Source organism: Desmodus rotundus, chromosome 10 (genome assembly GCF_022682495.2).
Source record: "Desmodus rotundus isolate HL8 chromosome 10, HLdesRot8A.1, whole genome shotgun sequence".
NCBI lineage: Eukaryota > Metazoa > Chordata > Mammalia > Chiroptera > Phyllostomidae > Desmodus > Desmodus rotundus.
In genome coordinates, this window is record NC_071396.1 from 13,512,153 (window position 1) to 13,536,504 (window position 24,352).

Here is a 24,352-nt window from a genome sequence, read left to right on the forward strand (position 1 = left end):
AGGGTCTGGCCAGCGCAGTGATGGCAGCTGAACCCACTGACACATGCCATTCATCACCACCCGGCACAGCCCTCCCTCTTTGTTCCAGTCCGGCCCAGGGTTGCTGTCAAATGAACTAAGAGTTGGATAGGAAATCTGTGGGCTGCAGTTGGATCAGATAACAGCCGAGGGCCATTTGGACACTGGTTTTACCAAAATGAGCAGTAAACTCAGGAAGACTGTTGGGAGGGGTGTTGACCATTTGGGACAGAACTTTGTCCTGATATTAAACAGAAATAGAGAAATATCCAAATCGCCACCTTACCTGTAAAGAGTCTTATACGAGTAGGTAAGTTACCAAGGCCTAAGGATTATCCACCTCCAGAGCCTAGGTCACCTGCCTCTACAAACAATGCTTTCTAGTTGGAATTCAGGTGATAATCCAGGAGTTATGCAAGTGGGGATTCCGTTGACAGTATTATCAACCAAAGGGAATGTGCTAAGCTCTTTGGAAACCATGCTTACGTCCTTAAAAAAAAAAAAATACCTGAAATGCCTAAAGAGACAAATTCTGCATCTTTCTCACACCTGATGTTAAATACTCAACATGCTACCAATGACCGTGGATGGGCACAGGGGAGCCCTTACAGGAATACTAGGAAGCAGTTTGTTGGGAATGAGTGTGTGCCAGGACCCGAGTGCTTCATAGGCAGTGACCAAGTTAATCTCCCCACCGCCTCACGAGGGGCAGAGACTATTGTCCCCACTCAGGGAGGACACCAGCACACAAGGAAACCCGCAGCCTGCCCGCCAGTGGGGGCAGAATTGGGGTCTGAATCGATGACACACTCTGCCTGCTCACGGTGGGTTACAGGAGATGGTCACACTGGCCCCTGGGGCAAGGACGGGAGGAAGACAGCTGGATGACTCAAAGTGCAAGCATGGGAGCCAAACTGCCTGGGTACAGATGCTAAGCTGTCTCATTAGCTTTAAGATCTTGGGCAAGTCACTTCACCTCTCTGGGCCTCAGTATCCCGGTCTAATAAACGGTGATGATAAAAATACTACCTATCTCATAGGGTTGCTACGAGGATTAGAAGTGTCATTATTTGCATAGTACTTAGAACACTGCCTGGCACATAAGCAGCAACATGTGTTTCTTCAATGTTTTTGAGCTCTTCCCGGCTGCCAAATACTGGGTGACCCAGTACACATGCCTGGACACATGTGGACTTCTATCTTGCAGGAGCCTGATCCAGTGGGACTTGTTAGGTTCATCACAGGGGCTCCTGGGCGGTTAGAATGCTTGCTCTCAAACTGACTGATGTTCTGTGGACACTGGGAACACTTTTACTGTCCCTGTGTCCACCGCAGTCTGTTCCTGACTTCCCTACGTCACTCAGTAGCATTACATAAACCCCTCACGCAGGTCACAGCCTCGTTACTCTTGACTCCACCCCATCTTTGTCCTGGGCACTCAGCACGACCCCCGATCCCGCTGTAGGCAGTCTATTGCATCAACCTCTTCTTTCCATTCCCGCTGCCACTGCCAGATCAGGCCCTTATTGGGGCGCTGGCGAAATGCCGAAGTAGCCTCCTAACTGGTGTCCCTGGTAGAACCTCCTTCTTGCTCACCCAACAAATCTACCGGCACCAGATTAACTCCCCACAATCCCTCCTGCACTGTGCGACTCATCTGCTCAAAACCCTGTCACGCTTCTCCACTGCCCACAAGAAGAAGCCGAAACTCCTGAGCCCAGGCCTCAAAATCTACGCCCAGTCACTCTATCTAAATCATTGCCCACTGTGGTCCAACAAGCCCCTCTGGGCCCTGTCTCTCAGAGGTTCCCCAGAAGCCCTCATCTCCCAGTCTTTGCTCGTATTATGCCTTGTTCTCAGCAGCCCCTTCACCCACTCCTCATTCATTTACTCACTCACTCATTACTTCAACAAGTATCTGTTGAGACTTCATGTGGGGGTGCTATCATGCATAAGATTTTACCCCTACTCTCGATAACTCCCCCACATAAATTCTACCATCTTAAGAAACCTATTTTCTCTTCAAATATTCCCAGACCAAGCTTCCCAAGTTGATACTTTTTCCTATTGTCTTATATTTTTGAATTGTTTTTATAAGTTACTTTTATTTCCCCCAATGAGACTTTAATATCCTTGAGAAAGGGAACAGATTTTGGTATCATACCTCTCACTGCACTTAGTAGGTCCACCATACTAATGACACTGGGCCGCTTTAACTAAATTTATGTTGCCTGATATAACCTAGGATTCACTTCCCTTAAATCAATCGTTAGGATTAAGAGGCTGATGCTTTGAAAGCCCTAACATTTCCATCAAAGCTAGTCCCTAAGGCAAGCTTAACGATGTCCCAAGAGTGGGGGTGGCAGCTGTGACTGTCAGGTCATTGTCACTCTCCCTCTCTTCACACCCAACCTTGTCCTTGTCATTGGCTCAGGTCAAAACAGCCTCACCAGCTGTGTGCGTAGACGCATCTTAGCCTTCCCCGCTCAAAACTACCTGCACTTCTTATTCCGTACCATGTGATCGGAAACTCTGAATCATGCAGGATTCAGTCTGTGCACCAGTAAATTGAACAAAGGAGATGAGCTCTAATAACTTTGTATGGGGGAAGGGGGAGATGACCAACATGAGAACGGACAAGGGAATGCCCATTAGGCTACTGACAGAAAAAACAAATCCACACATCGGCCTAAGCGAAGAGAATTCCTAAAGGAAATGCATTGGCAAGTTTGGCGTATGAGTAGTGTGCGTGTCTGTGTGCGTGCGTATAGTACAGTTCAAGGTCGAAGCAAATATCTATGGTTCCGTGAGCATGAAAAACTGAAATTTTTGTGTGAATTCGTATTTAATTGAGGCTGTATTACCTGTAACCAACCAAAAATCTCTTTAAAAAGGAATTTTTATATCTTCCAATTCAAATCTTTAATCTAACAAAAGGCATTGATTTATAGTGACTGATAATTCATGTGTTTTAGGCGGCATGCCTTTTATTCTGGAAATACTCTAAGTGAATGGAGTATCAACTTATAGAAGAATCATTATACTTTACAAAATCCTATAAAGGCAAAAACCCATTTCCCCTTAACCTACACTTTTTCCTCTTACCCACTACAAAATACAAAACATCCCCAAACCAAAATAATAGAAGTAGTAAATCATTCTTTTTAACCAGAATGATTGATTTGAAAGTATCTCCTAGAATTTTTGCACTGTCAAATTATTAATCACTTAAATAAGTCATTGTTATATGATACATAATAAATAATTCTTACCTTCTTCAGTCATATATTTGATCAGTTCTTCCTTAGAAAGAAACCCACGTTTAGCTGGATCTAGTACCTAGGGAAAAGATAACTATTATACTTTTCATTTGGTGAATAAATTCTACATGATGAATTTTTCATATAAATATACATAAAATCTGGAGCTTACATACCTCAAAAGCTCGAAGAAGGGTATCTTCTGGAATTGGTCTGTATCTAATTATGCAAAAAAAGGCATAAATGCCACAGTATTTAGCTCAGTCTCTACATAATAAATGATCACATAAAATAAAACAAAAGCTGCTAACATACTAAAAAAATAATACTTCCCTCGCTGAACTCTTTTTTGGTTTTCTACATATGAAAGTTGAAAGCACTCCACACCCATGGGAAATATGTAGTTTTAGTTCAAAATCACTGGCATGCTCGATGTTATCTATTACTTTTTTTCCTCATTATAGAAATTGATTTATCTAGGAACAAAAGTTCTTCAGTAAATCAACAACAGTAAGCTAATGCTATGCTTTCTCTAGAAAAATAATTAGGGTTAATTCTTATTTATCACTGATAGTTCAAAATAAAAGGTAATAAGAATGGTGTTGACTTATGCTTTTTGTAGCCTATTTGCCCTTTAATTCCATTTTGCTCATTAGATTAATACTGAAATGGTTGATATTTCTAAGTACATACCAACTGGCAGTTCAGAGCATAGTGAAAAGTTAGAAGAAAGCTATTCTGGAAAAAAGTACTGGTTGATTATAATATATGAAGTGAAAAAACCAAGTAATTTGCAATTAATGTAATTATAATCATTACCTCGATAACTGCGTTTTATTACCTTCTTTCCAATAATACATTAGTCATCACTGGAAGAAATTTTTCATATCGAATATATCCCGTGGGTTCTTCTTCCTCTACCTAAACAGGCAATTAAAAAATAGCCATTTATTCATTCAACAAACATATCGGGCAGCTACTTTTCCCAAGACTGTGCCAAGAGGGGGGGATTTGATAATGAGCATCCTCGGGCATGGCCCCTGCTCACAGCGTTTATATTCTGGTAGTGGAAGCCCATTTAATCAAAAACAACAAGGCTGGGCGTCTACTTGTAAGTTTACGTAAGCACAGTGAAGGAGAGCAGCATGCGTCTAGTAGAGCACAGAATAAAGGAAGCCTTTCGGACCAGCAAATCAGGGAAGGTACTGGTGAGGAAATCACACTTGAGCTAATGAATAAAAGGCAGCAGGGAAGAGACTCCCAGGCCAAGGAAATGACGTGCATAAGCCCCTGTGTGACTCACTGCAGGCCAGGAGGCTGAAGCACAGGGAGCGAGGAGAATGTTTCCAGGTGAGACTGCAGAAACAGGGACCAGACCTCGCAGGGCCTTATTGTCTATGGAAGTGGCTTTGATTGCTACCCTAAGACCAATGAGAAAGCACTGAAGATCTCACAGATGTATGTCTGAAAGATTACACCGGTTGCAGGTGAGGCAGCTTCTGAGAAATAATCTAGGGGCTTGGATTGCAGTGGTAGCCATGGACAGAGAAGTGGATGATTTCAAAAACATACTTAAGAAGCTAAATCAATGGGACCTGGTGTTGCATCCATTGTGGGCAAGAATGAGGAAAAACGAGAGGAGCAAGGACTCCTGGGGTCCTAACTTGCACAGACAGGATGGGGAGAAGTTCACCCCTGAGAGAAGAAACACTGGACAAGGGACCAGGATAGGGGACCGATCATGATCTCAGGGACCACAGGACATATCAAGTCATCGTAAGGTGGCTATTAAATACCTAGATAGTCAATGGAACTTTGTTCTACCACCACTTATTAAGAGAGCACTACACCTGGAAAGAGATTTTGGTACCCAGCACTATTAGAGAATGAGAAAGGGCCCTGCTCATAGGTTCAGCTGGGATGGTGTGAATGAACAGAACCCCTTCTATCTGAACTTGTGTGCCAGGCTATTTATGAGGAGCTCCGAATTTTCCACTCCCTTTCAAAAATCCTCTTAAAAGGCTCACAGATCCCAACTCCACAGAAGAGCTTTTAACAGATTTATTTTTGAGCAAAAGTAAGAAATGTACAGGTTGCTGCGACTTGGAACGCGCTGTCTTCCGAATGACAGCTATTTTCTCCTGTGTGTAGGAGACTCCCCCGGTACACAGGGAGCCTTCAGAACCCGCCACCAGCAGAGGACGAGCTCCACCTACTGGCACAGTGAGGTGTTTGCAGAGGACGAGCTCCACCTACTGGCACAGTGAGGTGTTTGCAGAGGACGTGCTCCACCTCTCCTGTGTCAGTATTTCACTGTGGGCCATCTCTCCTCTCATTAAAGCATTATTTATTTTAATGCTGAGCTCACTGAACAGGTGCCATAAAACACAGTGAAAATTCATTCCTCCCCAGTGATCTAACAATCAGTGAGTAAACTGAACTATTTCATGCTCCACCAAAGCAAGATGATCTCAGTACTTAAGATGGTTTATAAAGCACCAATATTTCAACTAGTTCCAGGTCACCAAGTAAGACATGCAAATGAATTTTTAACTATTTGTAGTAAAAATATAAAAATCATAAGATATTTCAAATGTAAAATATAAAACATGTAAATCTGCCTATTTTAGAAAAATTACTCCAAACACTCCAGAGGCTGTTGTGCAAAAATTAGCATTTGTGATTCTTTGAAGTTTAAGTCCCTTTCTTACTATTGGGAGGAAAGAACGAGAAAGAAAGAAAGAAAGAAAGAAAGAAAGAAAGAAAGAAAGAAAGAAAGAAAGAAAGAAAGAAAGAAAGAAAGAAAGGAAGGAAGGAAGGAAGGAAGGAAGGAAGGAAGGAAGGAAGGAAGGAAGGAAGGAAGAAAGAGAGGGAGGGAGGGAGAGAGGGAAGGAGGGAGGGAGAGAAAGAGAGAGAGGAAGGGAGGGAGAGAGGGAGAGAGAGAGAGAGAGGGGGGAGAGAGGGGGAGAGAGAGGGAGGGGGAGAAAGAGAGAGGAAGGGAGGGAGGGAGAGAGAGAGAGAGGGAGGGAGAGAAAGAGAGAGGGAGGGAGAGAGAAGGAAAGAAGGAATCATCTCTTGGCTGGACCATCAGAGATTTCAAGAATCAAGAGGTGGCAAAATCAGGTCACTGACGAGCTCCCTTCCAACTCTGAGTCTCTACAACTTGGAGCAGCAGGGGAAGCAGTGGCTGTGAAGCCACTCATTTCCCCATTTTATCCTCTGGGGTGAGGGACCTCCCAGGGCTCCCACCACCCCAAGTGATCCATGCCCTTCCTTCCAAGTCAGCTTCTCTCCACCTAGGCATGTGTGTCCCTCCTACCCCCAGCAGCGTGCTCTCCCATTTGACAGAGGCAGCAAGTCACTACTGGGGTACTTCCACCCCCTGTGCCAAAAGCAACCGTTTAAAATTCTGTCGTAGAGAGATGGGAGGACAAGCTTCATCCTGAGTTGAGATTTGGTTTAAGCAAATATGCCGCGGTTAGCACGGTACACATCCGAATGTAGTGATGAATAAAGAGCAACCTCCGCTCTCCCTAACGAGAAAACTCACTGAAACAACTTTGGTCAAATGGAGTACATAAACTTACTAGGACCAAAGATATATTCAAAATCTCATATATAACACATTAATTTTTAAATACCATTGTTCATTGTTACATTTATATATCTTCCCATTTTATAAATTCTATTCAAACCAATGTATCTTCCTCTACTCTTAGTAAAATTAGCTTTATTGGACCTCCGAATGGAAAAACAATGTAAAGATTTCCTGCTTTGTTGAATATTTTTAAATGCTAATGGAAAATTGGTACTGCTTTTTAGTGACCAAGGGGCAACAGGGTCATCTTTCCAGTCTTGCATTCCCGGACTTCACACGGTGCTGCCGGACTCAAAGCATGCCTTCTCACGCGCTAGCGCACTTGCCTTCGGACGGACTCGGAAGCAGCAGTACCTGGGAGAAAGCGACCCGCCCAGAGCCGAAGCACCTCACCCGGCACCGCTGCCCCTTCCGTACCACGCTGGATAGATAGCACGTGCTGTGCTGAGTGCGAGGAACAAAGAAGCAAAATCCCACTTCCTTGCCTTTTTGCCTTATTCTCTTTGTTGTCATTGGCTCCCACCTGAACCCGCACACCTAGGTAAGCATTTCTGAAAAAATCCTTCTCCTGGTGTTCGCCCAGGTAGCCTTTCCCCCTTCAGGACTTTGCTTCGTGGAACCGAAAGCTGCACTTGAAATGAGATCAGACGCTTCTCTGAAAAACCAAACAAGCATGAAGCTGCCCGGCCTTGGGCTGCTCACCACTGTTGTATGGGATAAGTCTCTCCAGAAACTCGCCTACACTACTGCAAATGATCGTCTTTTAAAAATTCTTAGACTGCCTGGTCAATGCCAAGTTAGTTCTTATTATTATATTATGCTTACTACGCCTTCTGAAAGTTAGTCTTATTTCCAAATTCTTTACAGTCTCTGCTTCTATCCCGTTTGAACTGATCTTACTTATAACGTGTCACCTGCCCATACTCGTTCTGCATATAGTCAGTCCCTATAGCTGCTGGCCTTTTCCAACTAATTTTAGAGAGCGCGGTATCTAAAGTGGCGTCTTCCTTGATCTATTGCGTTACTTGGTTGTAGCCATTTCCTCAAGAGCTGGTAGCAGTTTCCCAGATCCTGCTGGCTGGGTAGTTCACATGGCTGCCCTGGTGTTTTCATGGCGCACATTTAGCAGTTGAGGGCACTTTTACTTTCAGATAAGGAACGGTTTTCTCCATTAGGAGAAGCCGGAGTCACACAGAGTCTGCTGAACAAAACTTGCTCGGCCCTACTTACCTCCGCAATCAGCTCGTGCAGCTCTCCCTCGCTGGGGCAGCATCCTAACGACCGGATGATAGTTCCGATCTCTCTGGGGGGAGAGTGGTCAAGAGTTTTAGACGTGAACTCTGAGCAGGCAAGTGCTGTTTCTCTAGGTCAGCGACTTTCACCCGGTGTGCTGCGAGAATTTTTAAAACACTGCCCTCTTTTCTCTCTGACTGCCAAATAAAAAAATGACAACAGCCAACACAACAGTAGCTGTCTGGTGTGAACGAATCAAAATCATACCTAGTTTTTGTGAGATCAGCACACAATGTGAAATTGTGCCGCAGAATTTCGGTAACTGGTTTACGGGTGCCCTGAGACGGAAACAGCTGACAGCCACTGCGCCGGGTTATGCCAGAGCAGATGCGGCCTAGCAAACAAAGTCCCTCGGTGAACACTGCCTTGAGAGGATGAAAGATAACTTTCTGGGGAAAGTAAAAGGCAGACAAGCAAATCAAGGAGAGGAGGAAGAAGTGTTTGCATTGATCGGTAAATGCAAGCCTTCCCTAGGCCAAACTCCAAAGTTCTAGAAAATGAAAAGAAAGGAGGAAGGAGGAAGAAAGAGAAAGGTCAGTCACTGACGAGCTAACTATGTTAAGTGCCAGTTCGCTCCTCTGAGCCTCTGTTCCCACGCCTGCGAAGGGGAACGACAGTGTCTTCCCCGGGGGCTGAAGCTGACATCAGCCGCAGGGCCCTTAAACGCTGGGCCTCAGGAAAGAGTTCTGACGGTGCCTTACCGCCTCCCACCGTTCTGCTCCGCAGCTTCCCGTTGCTGTCCCACTACTCCTTCCAAACTACTTAGCTTGTAACTGCTTTTCTCACTCACCCCTCCACTCCCAGCCCCTCCCCCAAACCCTGCCGTCACTACCTCTCTTCTCAGCCACCAGTCCAAGGCTCTCTCCCACCGCCTCCTTCCCTCCTGTACCTCCATCTCCTCTTCTCCTCCCATAACCCCATCGACTGCCTCCTACCCTGTACCCGCCCTCCCTGTCCCAGTTACAAAATGATCCCTTTTGTTAAAAATACCACAAACGGCTGAGAGAACAAGAAGGATCTGAGAGTTGTACACAAAGAGGAAGAAAACCCCTAAAGCGTGCTGGTGATAAGAAGTTCGGGCCACAGCTACAGAGCACACAACTGCACACCCTACCCAGCGGCCAGCAGTGTCCTGGCACTCGCCATGTGCCAGGCACTGCTCCAGCCCGGCACGCAGACCACCCACTCAGTCCTCACAGCAACCCTAGGCGGTGTGTGCTTCTGGGGTCTCCATTTTACAGGCGAGGAAACAGCCACAGAACTTGCCCAGGGCCCCTCTGGCCAATATATTCAAGCCAGAACCTCCTCGAGACTAGCGAGCTCTCGGGGGCTGAGAACAGAGCTTTCTGGCTTAGGAATGGACATCTCCTCTGAGACTTCTAGAAAGAACAGCCCTCACACCTCGCCCATGCCCCTTACGATCATGGCCTGTAAGGATGTAAGGAAACTACCTCCAGGCTACTCTGTATGAACAGAATACAGTGATACCAAATTTTATTGTGTCTTCCAGGCTCTGTTTTAAAGGGCTTTAAATATTCATATCCACTTACTTGTCACATCAGCTCTGAGTGGTAGGTACTATCATTTTACAAATGAGGAGAAGTTAGGTAATCTCTTTCTCCAAGATCCTAGTAAAGGGTGGAAATGGATTCAAACACAGACAGGCTGGAATCCATATTTTTAACCGCTGCACGTTGCTGACTCACATAAATCTCAGCTGAGCATTCAATCAGACTTAGAGGAGAATTCCCTGACTGCACCAGGTGCTTCTAAAGCAAGCCGTGGAAATTCCACCCCATGGGGCCCAGGGGTCACAGGCTATGATCCAAGGACGGATGTGGCCTCAGATTAGTTTTTGTTTAGATAGCGCTGGTTTATGTATTTGTTTAGGTGGGGCACGCATGCACGCCATGAAAGCTGTCTCGTGCCTTCTAATGCACACTTCATGCTAAGGCCCGGTCCCTGCAGGAACGAGTTTATCACTCTTGGAAAATATCAGTTTTGTCAAAGAATTTACCTGCAAGAGCGAATGAGTCTTTAAAGTTCTCCCCAAGTGCTGTGATTCTAAAATCATTTTTAGCCCCCCACGCAACACACACACACACAAAACCTGTGGCGTATGTAAGAGAATGCGCTTGTTCTCAGAGGACATGCCCTGGAGCACTTCAGAGAAAAGGTCACGGTGCCTACAGCTTACTCTCCACGAGTCCAACAAGATGGGAATAATGGAGAGACAGGGAGGGAGGGGCCCACGCGAGCAGAAGCACTCGTGGCGGGATGTCAAGCACTGGTGAGTCCAGGGGAGAGTGCGTAACAGCTCAGCGCCCCACGCTTTCCATTGGTCTGTAAGCTTGAAATTTTTAAATGAAAAGTCCTTATTAAAAACAAAACAAGATAAGCACGCTTCAGCCTCAGCCGTACAAACCAAAGTGATAAGAAATAATAACAGAAATCCTGTCACATATAAGCTACGTATGAAAAAGAATTGGCTGTTTTGTGGTATACTATTTTTATCATTCTGGCCTGAAATGTTGATTATCAAGGATGTCTAAACCGTCAGATGCACAGTCAAATACATGAGTTACAACCTTTTCACTCGGCACTTTAGAACTGAAAATTGAAATCCTGGCAACACTGATTGGATCTAAAATACCACGCAGTTCGCGTGCAGCGCAGGCCGGCTGTTGGTCCGCTGTTCCTCGCGGGAAATGAGAAGTATGTGGAAAGCTGAACGAGTGCTGTCTCGCAGGCGGCTGGACCTCGCTAGGCAGGCGGCACCGTGCACCGCGCCTGCTGCCGCAGGGGGAGAGCAGGACTACGACTGACGTGCGCTGAGCACCGGGCTCAGGCGCTCGGCAGAGGAGCAGTTTCCCAGCAGAACGGCAGAGCGACCTCTGGCCCAAGGAGGCTGGCTGGTTGCACAGCCCGGGAAAGGCCGGGTGGAGGGAGCCTGGGAAGCAGATTTGGAAGGGCAGAGGGAGAGGAAGGAGGACCATGTTTAAATAGCCCATTCTTCTCAAATGCGTGCTTTCCTCCGAAGGCTATGGAATGAGGTGAACTTATATCCAGAGGCCAAGTTCATAAGCAGAGTCCCTGAGAGTGAAGTCAAGGGAAATTACAGGAGAAAAACAAAGACGACTCTGAGCTTCTCCTGTTCTCAGGTCCTGAAACACAAGGCCGGAGGCACCGAGGAAGATGATCCCATGAGCTCACACTGTAATCCTGGTGCCAAGAACATGGACACGTGGCAGAAGGGGCCAGGTGGGCCCCCAGCATGCCAGATGGCCTCTGGACGGAGCAGGCAACCTGCCGTTCCGGAGGCAGCCACACAGCTTAGAGCTCAGCCTCGGGAGTACTAGGGGTCCGAGAGGCGAGCTAAGGAAACGAGCAGGGCCAGAAAAAACAGGGGCCAGCAAAAGATCAGACCATCAATTTTTGGTAAGAACTACAAACTAACTCCAAAAGCCTTTGTGGTTAAATACTAAGAATTTGTTTCTGTACTTGTACTACACAGAGAACACTAAACATGGAGACAAAGTCACTTCAGAACAAATGAGTCACAATAAGGTTGCCCAATAGTGATATCACCATTTGATTTATGTACAGCATTTGGGCCATTTAAAGTTCACCGCGGCAGGCTGGTTCTCGGCGAGCCAGCATTCAGTGGGTGTGGTACCACGTTTCTGACACAAGGTGGAGCCAGTGCCATTGAGCTAGGTTGCGAGTCTCCAGGTTAAGGGCAGTCTAAGGTCAAAAACATGGAGAAGTCGAGACCTGATGCCAGACAATCGATGCAGCTGTACGGGAGGAAAGAACAGGCGAAATATTTTACCTTCTCTGTGGAATAATTGCTATTGGGCTAAATATAAGATAATGTTAAAAGCAATTCGAAATGTTCCAGGAAGAAACAAAGGAGTTGAAATATTTCCATTTATTTAGTAAACAGTTACTGAACACTACTACATGCCAGGGACCACTTGCAGCAGGCAGACCACAAAGGGAAAGCCTTGCCCTTGGGGAAGGCATCTTTCACAGATTAACCCTATTTCGACAAAACCATGAAACGAAGTTGAAATAATGGCTAAATCTTATTTGCAGAACTACTGTTGTTTTTTAAAGGCCTCTTTTTCCAAATATCCCTCTAATCAAGTGAGGCTCATTTTCCCACCGCTAAAATATGCTTCTGGAAAGCCTTCCGGTTCTAACTTGTTACATTATTATTTCTCACACTGTCCCATGCACCACGGTTTGCGGCCCCCAAACAAAGACTCGGGATCTCCTGGCTCAGGCGCTGCCCCAGGCACTGGGGTGACTGTCCCGAGTTAGGGAGAAAGGCCCCTGCTCCCACCACGCATGTACCATTGAGTGGAGAGGCAGACGCAAAGCACAAGTGGGAGCCAACTGGAGAGAAGGACACAACCGTGAACAGAGCACCACCACCACCCCATCACCACCTACACGACTGCGTGCGTTCGCTGGGGAGGCAACAACAGAGCTCAGCGGACCGGCAGCTTAAACAACAGCAGAGCATCTTCTCGCGGCTCTGGAGGCTGAAGTCCGGGGTCACGGTGTGGCAGGGCTGGTTCCTCCTGAGGCCTCTCGCCTCGGCCTGCGGGTGGCCGCCTTCTCCGTGTCCTCACTTGGTCTCTCCTGCGCACACACGCATCCCTGGTGCCTCTGTCACATCCCCTCTTTCGATAAAGACAGCAGTAAGGCTGGAGTAGAGCCCAACCTAACAGCCTCATTTTGACCTAATCACCTCTCTAAAGACCTAATCTCCAAATCAGGTTCTATTCTGGGGCACTGGGCGACAGGGGTCAAAACTCAGCCCACAACCACAACAAGACTCCTCCCACCATAGCCCTATTCGGACCACCTTTCTCTTGCCGGGACCACCACAATAGCCTCCACACAGTCCATCTCTTTCCATTCTTACCAGCCACCTCGACCGCGTCCTCACAGCAGCCCGAACAATCATTTCGAAATGAAAATCGCATCCTGTACTTCCCTGCTTAAAACCCTCAGGGGCTCCCACTGCATGGCCAACCTGAACTCCTGTGTGCGGGCCCCACGGCGCCCCACGGCGCCGCCCCCCCCCCCCCCAGCCGCTGGACTGGCTCTCCCACCACTCTTCGGCACACCGCAGCAACGCCATGCCCTCTGCTTGTCTCTGACACACGGAGCCCTGCCCCTTCATGGGACCTTTGTATTTGCTGTCCCCAGTTCTTCTCGTGGCTGACTCCTAACAAGATCTTAACGATCTCAACTCAGAAGTCACCTCCAGAGACCCTTCCCTGACCTGGATGTCTGCACTGCCTCATCCCACCTAACCATCCCTTGTTCCCTTAGCTACCGTTCTATTTTATTTTCTATAGCACACTGTCACATGGGCCTGGTTTTTCACTTTACAGCACCTACTACTATCTGCAGGTGCATTTATTTCTCTGTGTACTGGCACGCTGTCTGTCTCTTTCCCTAAAACACGAACTCTGTGAGGACAGAGGCCTCTCACGGCCACATCCCAACACCCCGAAGGAGCTCACACTCAGCGGAGACTCAGTACATACTTGTTAAATAATGGATGAATTTGGGACCACGTTTTACTTTGAAAATGCCTTTCAATTAAAAAATACTTTCATATACACTCACTCATTTAACTCTCACATCAATCCGTATTAGAATCCCCTCTCTTCAAATGGGGAAACTAGAACTTGGCCAAGTTACGTGACTCACCTCCTAGGAGCGTAACCGGCTATGGAGCACCGCCGGAAGCTGTCCCCGGCCTCGGACTCCTGAGCCTCTGTCGCTCAGCAGACTTTGCCATGACACCTTCTTAGAGCAAACCCCGGTGTTCGGTGTGATTTGGGCGGAAAGGAGAGGCAGAGGAAAGACAGAGCAGCCCAGAACCACTGTGCCTTTTGCATATTTCCCACAGGTGTTTGGGTGATGACAAGGATTAAATAAATGTTTACTACATTAATGGACTGTAGCATTTTCCATTGTTGTGAAAGGTCTAAATAATTCCAAATTCAGCACTGCCAAGTGGCTGCTCACTGCCCAAAGGAAAAGTTCAACATCACAGAGTGTCCTTCTTAAAAACAACACTACAACACCACTTGGCGAATACAGTATTGCTGTCGCAGGTAAATCAGCCAATGGACGCTAAAATTAGTGGGCAAAGTTTGAGGAGAAAGAGGACACTTGCAGAGTCTTGAAGTACCTCCCCCAAGATATTTACTAATTACAAAGGGAAAAATACTAAATGTATGCAGTGGGGAACTGGCAGACACTACCTTACCCGAGTGAGCAAGATTAGGGTCACCAGGAACAAAATATGGCAGCACCGAGCACGGTGCTCTGAGAAGAACACGCAATCGCTTCTGTGATGGCCTTGCCGAAACTGCATCACCTCAGTCTACGCGTGAGAAAACATCTGACAAACCCCAACTGAGGGACACCCTTCAAGGACCTTTCACCAGAATCAAGGTCACCGAAGAACTCTCACAGACTGGAGGGCTACAGAGACAAGAAAACAAATGCTACCCAGGATTCTGAGTTGGACCCCGGAAGGGAGAAGGGAGGTCAGTGGGAAAGCTGGTAACAGCCCACTGCGGTCTTTAGGGACCAGCTCCACGGGCTCCGGCCAACAGGAGACCTGGGCAAAGGACACAAAGGAGCACTCGATTTTTTCTTGCATATCTGCAGCTCTGCAATTAATGGCAAAATAAAATGCTTTTTAAAAGAATGAAAAGGTTACATTTTACAGTAATGGCATAAAGAAATTCACCCACATATATTTTAATACTTGTAAGACTATGTTTTCTAAGTCGAGCTCCAGACTTGGGCACGGAGGAGACCTCCCAGGAAAGGGCGTAAGTGAAAAGAGGGATGGAGGTGAAACTCTGGTGGATATTCAGAAGCCAAATGAAGGGACCGTTGTCCCCAAAAGGAGCTGAGAAGGAAAAGCTGGAGATGTCTGGTTAAAACAGAAGGTGATGTCATGGGAAACAGTGAAAGAGATGACTAGTGACCTCAGGAAACACAGTTCAAATGGGAATGGAGTTGGGAGAAAGAATTCAAATTACCAACTGCATGTTATTTTTTAAATAATGTTTATTGTATTTTCTTAAAGATTTTATGTATTTATCTTTAGAGGGGGAGAAGGGAGAGAGAAAGAGAGGGAGAAAACACCAATGTCTGGCTGCCTCTCGCATGCCCCCCACTGGGGACCTGGCCTGCAACCTAAGCATGTACCCTGACCGGGAATCGAACCGGCGACCCCCTGGGTCATAGGCCGGTGCTCAATCCACTGAGCCACACCAGCCAGGGCTATTTTTTATTTATTTTTTTCCATTACCATTTATCCCACTTATACCCTTTTCCACCCCCGCTCACCCCCTTCCCTCCCACAATCACTGCACTGTTGTCCATACCCATGAGTCCTTTTTCTTTTTTGCTTGATCCCTCCACCCCTCTATCCCTCCCCAAGAGCTGTCAGCCTGCTCTCTATCTACGAGTCTGTCTCTATTTTGCTTGTTTGTTCATTAGATTCTACACACGAGTGAAATCATACAGTATTAACATAGCGAAGGTGGTCAATAAAAGCAAACTCATTTTCTTACTAAGATGCTTAGCTACGAAGAGAAAGACCATAGGACATTGGCTATTAGGCAGGAATTTTTGTAGTTTGTTTTGTTTGAGGAATGGAATATTTTTCAATAATAATGGAGACGTTTCCGTGTAATTGTTTGTGCCCTCCCCCAACCTAGACCACTACAGAGTTTCAGTTCATTGCAGGAGCCAGAGGACACCTCAGAATACAGAGATAAGAGTCAATGTCAAAGAAAGCTTAGTCACCAAAGAGGTCGTTACTGGTGGGAGTGTGGCTAAGGAAGTCTCTCTCTCCACGCCTGTCCCTGGGGGTGTCCTTGTTCCTGCCAGGCTCTAGGCTGTGGGTTCGGGAGCGCCACCAGGCCTTCAGGTTGGAGAGCTCCCAGTACCAGTTCCGTGCTGCCTTTCTGCATGCAGCCCTGGAAGCCCTGGAAGAGCTGGGCTTGTGGGGCAGCTCTGTGAGGCTGCTGTGAGGCAGGAGATAGTCAGGAAGGAGGAAACTCTGGAGGTGCCCCAGGGCTAAGATAAAGGACGTCCACACAGGACAGAGACCCTGTTCCAAGACGGTCGTTCCTGCTTTCTGGAAAAGCGCTGAGTCATGGTGACTCATGACTGCACCTGTGCAGAAGATGCTACAAGACCCCTGCTTCATCATAATAGCGTTATAATAAATTAACATCGTGCAACCCCCCTTGTCCGGTGGCCAATCAAGGAAAATCATGGGAGACCACATGGGCAGTAGCTTTAAAGTAATACAACTACTTGTACATGCACAATAATAGCCCGCCAACACTAGCCAGGAAGGATCCGCCCTGTAAGAACAGAATCCCTCCGGCCCCTGAGGTCAATCTGTGCTCGGGGCTGGCCTGCTCCCGTGTTCTGTGGAGTGTGCTATCGCCTAATAAATCTGCTCTCTCTTTCTGCTATAAGCTCTGTGTGTTCGCTTCGATTCTTTGTCCGCGATCACCAAGAACCTGGTTACCTGTGTCCACCTGCGACAACTGCACGGGCGCACAGTTATTCAAGTTCCCCCAAGCTCTAACCGAGACTCCCTGGAGAGAGTAAGGGAGCTCCTCTGGCTCCGCACCCTTGTTTAGAGCCGCTACTTGTTAGAGTTGGTGCGCCGGAGTTTGTTCTTCCAGTCCCTGTTTGCGTCTTTGCTTATTTTTCCGTGTGTGTGTGGTGTTTTTTCCTTGTTTGTTTTTAGGAGCACCTTGAAAGAGGAACCACACTGCTCTAGTCCACATGCCAACTTACCTACCATCCTGTTGGTAGAGTTTCCCTCCTAAAAACCCAAATCCAGTCTCATCACTTCTCTGCGAGCATGGGTCGGTACTGCCCACGTAACAAGGGGCAATTAATTAATTTGTTAATTGATCTTAGAGAGAGAGGAAGAGAGAGAAAGAGAAACATCGATCTGTTGTTCCACTTACTGATGCATTCATTGGTTCGGTTTTTATGTACCAGGGATCAAACCCCCAACCTTAGCATGTCAGGATGACACTCACCAACTGAGCTAGCCAGTCAGGATAATATTTTTTATTTGTAAAAGGTATGATTATTATGCTTTTATTTTTATAGGACAGTCTCTTCATTCATTCATTAATAAATATTTATTAGGCACCTACTACGGGACAGACACAGTTGTAGTTGGTAAAAATACAGCAGTATACAGAACAGACAGACTCCTGCCTTGTGGAAATTATACGCTGTGGTTGTTCGTGTGGGAAATAATACAATAATTAATGAACAATAACACAAGAGTAAACTCCGTGTTTTGCATACTCACAACTATAAACCTACTTTTGCCACACCCTTCAGTCTAGAATTTTTTCTCCCATAATTTCTTTCTTTTTCCTTCCCTCCCTGTCTCCTTCTTCCTTTCTTATTAACTCCCCACCCTTCTATCCATGTACCCTATGACCCACGGATAGAAAGAGGTCTACAGAGATAGTTCTCTAACATTAGCAACTGTTATTTCAGGAGACAGAATTTGGGGGGATTTTTTAAAACTTTAAGTTTTCCTTTTAATCATATTCATGAAAAGGGCTACTACAAGCAAACCAGTTTTTGACAAAGCAACTGGAAAGCAAGATGGTGGAAGGACAAGATGTAAACCACTCTTTAAAATATATTTTCCTGTGTAACTGTGAAATATATCAGAAAAGGCAGAGAAAAAATGTAACAGCGATCTACCCAATACCAAGATTTAGCAGACATTCATATTTTGCCACATCGGCTTCAGACTTTTCCCTTAACAATGAAACATTGCAGAAAGAGCTAAAGCCCCACTCTCCACCCCTTCCCCCCAGCTACAGACGCAGCCACTGTTCTGAGAATAATGTTGACCGTGACCACGGATGTCTTTGGATTCATAAACAATAGACACTGTTAATCTGTGTGTTTAAAATTTACATATAATGTTTTCTTCCTTCTGAAATTTTGACTCAACATTTTTCTGAAATTTATCTAAGTTACACACGTAGCACAGCTCATCACCCCTTCCATTCATACGTGTCAAATAGCATTGCACGAACAAACCCCAGGTTTTGCCATCTCCTCCCTACCAAGGAATCTGTGGGCCCAACAACCCCAGTCCGCTTGTGTAATTTATAATATCTCTCCCCTTGCACGATGCAGACCCATTTACCTGCGTCATATCTCCAAAGCTCTCTGAGTAGCCTTAAGCTTTCTCATAATTGTTCGGGGAAACTGTCCAAACAATTTCTCCATATCACTCAGACTCTTTACTACCTGATAAAAGTGAATTATAAACTGTTTACTCACTTATCTTCAAAAATAGTATTAAATGTGAAAAATAGAAGTATTATTTATGGCACCTTTAGTCCTCTTAGGAAGAGTCATTTCTAATACATTACCAAAAGGTTCTCATTACCTACATCGTATTGAATTTTAGACAAGACTTAATAAACTGAGGGTTCCTGTCCATTGCTTAAGAAACTTCAGTCTCCTAACAGTGAAACAGGTGAGAATACTGGGTGGTGTGTGCCTCAGAGACACGCTGAGTTGATGTGGAGGCAGAGAAAAAAGAGACTCCACATTAGCAAGAGAATACCAGGAGCTGCTGGACTGCAAAACACTGCCTAATGACTAAGACGACGTTAGGAAAAACCTCCCACAGGTGAGGCTGGTATAGAGTAAACACTGAACAGTCTGGAACACTAATAATAAGACCACTGAGGCACAGGCGGATGTGGCTGGGGAGAGGGAAAGACAAGCACTCCTGTTCCAGAACTGGACCCCACGCCACCCAGCTCACCAGGTTCTTGAGCGCCCATCTGCTCTTCAATTGTTACAATGGGTTGTCAAAAAGCACTTGACTTGATCTCATCTTATATACTTTTCAAACATTGTCCATATTCTTTCACTTGAAACCCTAAATATCCCTGTGTCTTAAGTGATGAAGTATTATTACTTCAGTTTTATAGATAAGGAAAATGACATAATAAGAGAGTAGCACATAAAAAAAAAAAATCAATGGCAGAGCCAGCAATGGACTCTGCTGACTTCTAGAGTACATTTATTCTGTTAACACCAAAGATTTTTTTAAAAGAACAGATTATAAAAAACTACATTTTTTGTAAATACAAATTGAGTGACTTTCAAATTAAATTAGGAGCTACATGGAAAAATCAACTTTTTTACTTTAGAGGTATTCTTTGTGATCTGCTTTTTATTTTTTATCAAACTATCTTGATTCAGGGTAACTTTAATTTATTCCATTAAAACTACTCCAGTGACTTTTGTTTGTTTCTGAAAATTAAATCCACACTCAAGAAATATATAATTTGACTATTTTTTTAAATTTCTGAATGTCAGAAAGTAAAAACAGTCAAAAGACAGGCAGCATCCATTTCACAGACTAAGGCTAAGATCTTTAATATATAAAAACATAAACAATTCAATGGGGAAAGTGGGAAAGATCACGAACTTCCCATTCAAATCAAAGGAAATAAATACAAGTCACTTTTAGACACACGAAAAGATGCCCATAATTACAAAAGTGAAATTTAACATGAGTTTCTATTTCTCACATATCAGATTAGCAAAAACCTTGACGTTTGACTTTTAAAGTCTGTGTAAGAGGGAGTAGGGACAGGTAGGCTCAGGTAACAAAGTGAGAGACCATTGTCAAGGCAGCAACACCTACCAAAAACCTTCATGCGCTTTCACATATTTCCAAGAATTAATTTATGCCAGAGAAAAATTCTCACTTTTGCAAAGTAACATGCATGCTAAGATATTCTCTGCAACATGGACTATTATAGCACAAGGCTGGAAAGAGTCTAAACATCCACTGATGGGAGATTAATTCAGTAATTGAGGTTATTTATACGCTTTACATGTTTGCAGTCTCTTTCATGTCTGGCTTAACGGAAGACAGCTGGACTGTCCCGTCTGGTTCTGCAATCAGTCTGGTGCGGTATCGCACATCATGTGGCTTTTTAAAAGCTCCAATACCCACTTGCGAAAAAACGAGAATGAAAATAGCAAATACTATCTTTGACTTATTATAAAAATAGTTGAGACTTCACAGGCCCCTGAACGGGTCCTTGGGACACAAGAGATCTCCAAAGCACGCTGGGAGCACTAGGTACTCTCACCAGTCCTGTGAGGCGAACGTGGAAACTTGGGCTCGGGGGCAATGAATGAGTTACTCACTGCACAGGCCAGGGCTGGAACCCAGTCAGTCAGATTCCAGACCCCAGGTTGCCCCAGGAGGACAGGTGGGCAGCAGCGGACTCAGTTCCTAATGTTGTACGTAGTGAAGAAAAACCCCCTGGCTGCTGGGCAGTCACAGCACCAGACACCTCCCCCACCCCGGGGCCCCAGCGCTGTCTACTGTGATAGAACTTCCATTAACCCTCCCACGGGTGCAAAGCAGAGGTAAGGGGAAGGGAAAAAAGAATGGTGACATGGTCACCTTTTACCTTTTCTTTGTTTTCTGGTCTCAAACTATTCTTTGTTTCCTGTCCTCCATTCTAGATCTACCACTATTCGTGTCTTTCATTATTTTACATTGTTTTGTTTTGGTTCTTTTCCTTGTTTTACTTGGGAAGTGTATCATTGCTTAAGCATTATTAATCTTTCTGTGTCATATCCCACTCATGGCCTGATAATACATACCGATTTATTTTAAAAGAAAATTCTATTCATTCACTCTACAAAAGCTTACTGAGCACCAACTCTGTGTCTAACACGAAAGCTACAGTACCGTTTACCTGACTCAGAGAACTGCCCGTCACTAGGTTGGAATTGGCAATGTAGACATATTCTTTTCACCGGACCATAAAGAATAAGAAGGAGTATTGATATGGAACACCACTTAGCAAAAAGATCTTTTAGAGGGCACAGCAAAATAAATACTTTAAATAGCATGACAAATCCAAGGAACGTAAAAAGGAGACGAAAGAGGCCTCTCCTATTTACGAGTTACATCACTAATTGAGAACGAGAGCAAAGAAAATATTTCCAAACCTCACATCCACTGTATTATTCGCCTCATGATCAAACACTTCAAAAGCCTCTTTGATTTTTCTGTGAAGTTCTGCTACTACTATCTCTGAAAAAGACAAAGGAAATAATAATTATTTTACTTTCATTTTGAATTCAACACAAAAATTTCAAGAAACTATAGAAATTCTCAACAAGGAAGAACAAGCAGGACTCTTTCCTGACAGTCTTAATGTATCATTTAGCATGTGTAACTTCCTCTGGCGATATCAAAGAATGGAACAAACTTTTTAAAACCTTTTTACTGAGTCATAATACACATACAAGTTCGTACCAAAGGTGCACCAATCTTAAACACACAGCTGCGTGAGTTTTCACATGTGCACGCAGTCATGGAGCCTCCTCCGCCCCGGTCAAGATGCAGAACGTCCCCAGCACGGCCTACCCTCTCCCTAAAGCGGTTTGGGTGGAGCACAAGCCTGAGAGGCCCGGAGCCCAGTGGCACAGTGCGGACTGCGGTGCACTGGTGTGCCCACCTGCCTCGCCTTTTCTACACTTGGAGAGGGCTGAAGTCGGGGCTGGGGAGCATACAAAAGCAACATGTGACAGACACTCCCCCAAAGAGCTTTCAAGCTAATTGGAGGCTAAGATTTATGTATATGAAGCAATGAAAACGTCATCTACTTAATAAATATTTATTGAGGTCCTACTATGTACCAGATGCTATTCTAGGTGCTAAGGCTATAGCAAGGAGCAAAACAGACAAAAATCCCACCTCCAAGGGATTTCTTACTGGGGGAGATACGTACGCTTATACGCACTTGAAAAAAGACACAGAGTAAGCCACATGGTGCTGGCAAAAATAAAGCCGAGAAAGGACATGAAGAGGGCTGGGGGTGTCGGTGGAGGAAAAGGGTAGTATGGTGGTTTGGGAAGGTCTGCTTCATGGTAAGGCAACATCTGTGCAGACCTGAAGGAGGGGAACAAGCCCGCCTTTCAAATATCTGCAGGAAGAGGTTTTAGGCAGAGAGAACAGAGAAGTAGAATGGTAAGAAATAAGGAGTGAAGGGTGTAAGCTTGGGGGTGGAGGACAGATTCTCTAAGGGCTCTGTGGGCTACGTTAGGGATTTTGTCTTACTTCCAATGAGATGGGAAACCACCGTGGGACTCTCGGCAGTGATGTGGCGTGGCCTGGCTCATTCTCGCACTGGCGATCGTGTTGAGAACATACTGGGAAGAAACAAGGGTGGAATCAGAGAGACCAGCTAGGAGGCTACTGCAGTACTCCAGGTGAGAGACTGATGATGGCTTGAACCAGGATAGTGCCAGGGGAGGCGGTGACAAATGATAGGATTTCTGATACCTATTCTGAAGGGCAGAGCCAAGAAGACTTGCTGACAGATTTGATATAAGATGGAGAGAGAAAGAAATGGGTTGAGGTTGACTCTAAGGTGTTTGAATTTTTTTAAATTAATCAAGTCCCAAGATTTGTTCTTCAGATAGTAAGTATAATAGGACACCCAAAAGAGAAAGATTAAGAATGGGTTTAGATCATTCTTTTCATTATAAATATAATACCATCAAACTACAGAAAATGGGGAAAATGTCAATTAACTCATATCCTCTTTACCCTAACATAAGCATTACCATTTTGCTGCATTTTCCTCTAATCTTTCTTCATACACAAGCTTTTTATCTACAGCACTTAATAACCACATTCATTCATTCAACAAAAGCTTACTGAATGAACACTGTGCCAGGCGCTGTGTCAGGTGCCATGTCTGCATTTACGACCAGAGAGGAATCTCATTTTCAGGGACAGAAGAACACCGCCTTAGTTCAGGAAGGCCGGTGCACTGGCCCAAGTTCACAGAGTCACTAGGTGGCAGAGCTGGACTGAACCCCGATTTTTCTTACTCGTGGGGTCCTCTCTCTCTCAGCCACTACCCCACCTACCTAATTTAAAAACTATAACTCCTAATTACTTCCCTCAAGTATTACATTTTTCCAGGTTGCAACATAATCTACATAGCCTTCCATTTTTAATAGTACCAAAGAAAGATATCACAATTATTGGTGTTAATTTTTCATGGCAGTGAGTAACTTCTGCTGATTTAGCAAGTAAAAATAAATGTCACTTAAATCTACACGTCTTGGATTACAAATGAGTCTGAATAATGATCCACAGGCTTGTTCGCCACCTCTATTTTCTACGTTATGCATCGTCTGCTCACTTCCTCCACGGCTCACTTTCTCTCCCTCTGTGACTTTCTCAGTGAACTTCACTCGGGTTGGAGTCCTGACTCTGAATGCCCTCTGAGCCGGAATTCAGGTACCGAGGCCAACCGTCAGGGACATTCGGGTGCCACTTTGCCGCTAACAGTACTAACTGGAGCCCGTTATGTATTCCTTTATTATTATTATTAACACATGACTGATTAAGATTTTACACAAAGTTTGAGAAACTTCCATGAAGTGTTTGGCTGATGACATATTTAGGTTAGTAGAAAAATAAAAAATCAATTAAAACCACAGAATTTAGAGCTGAAAGAGAATTGAGATGTCATTTAGCCTTTCAACTAGTGAAGAAATCCCCTCTAAAACATGCTTACGCAGTCACAGATCAGGGCTCGGTGGCCTGATCTCTACTGTAAAAACTAACCACTTTTGTTTTTAAAAAGCACTGTAATGGCCACCACGAATGAAGAAATGTGTTTACCGAGGTCTTAAAGATATTGTTAAAGATCCATACTCGGTTCCCCTTCATCAGACAAAAAGTCTTATTTAAACTTAACTCTTGACTAGTCATGTTAACAGAAATGTAAATAAAGCCATAATTCATAATCGTGCTCTGGACATAACCAATTTCTTGCTGCAGACCATGTTTACACCACAACCTTAACATATACGAGAAACTACCTGGTTGGTAACCCAAGTAACTCTATCTAATCCATGGTTACATCCAATTCAAACTCAGTAATATTATCTAAAAGTATTAAATAAAGCTAAAATTGATGTATAGGTTTTCAGTAAGGTGTGTGCAATTTTGGCAAGCTCGGAGAAAAATATTAGCAGCAACACATTTACTTTCACAGAA

General features: G+C 44.9%; 1 protein-coding gene across 7 annotated transcripts in view; it reads right to left on the reverse strand.

Moving 5' to 3' along the window:
* The window catches only part of EFCAB2 (EF-hand calcium binding domain 2), a 51,104-nt gene that overhangs the window by 2,458 nt on the left and 24,294 nt on the right, over window positions 1-24,352 (reverse strand). For 2 of the 7 annotated variants that reach the window (XM_053912433.2, XM_053912431.2), the window contains exons 2-7: window positions 22,394-22,485; window positions 21,285-21,364; window positions 8,107-8,179; window positions 4,120-4,199; window positions 3,455-3,497; window positions 3,291-3,357 (exon numbers count right to left, since the gene is read on the reverse strand). In XM_053912433.2, coding sequence (XP_053768408.1) covers window positions 3,291-3,357; window positions 3,455-3,497; window positions 4,120-4,199; window positions 8,107-8,179; window positions 21,285-21,307 — 286 coding nt within the window. In that variant the 5' untranslated portion in view covers window positions 21,308-21,364; window positions 22,394-22,485. Of the gene's footprint in view, window positions 1-3,290; window positions 3,358-3,454; window positions 3,498-4,119; window positions 4,200-4,581; window positions 4,700-8,106; window positions 8,180-21,279; window positions 21,365-22,393; window positions 22,486-24,352 lie in introns of all 7 variants that reach the window. The other 5 variants (XM_053912430.2, XM_053912432.2, XM_053912427.2 and 2 more) reach the window with 4 other exon arrangements.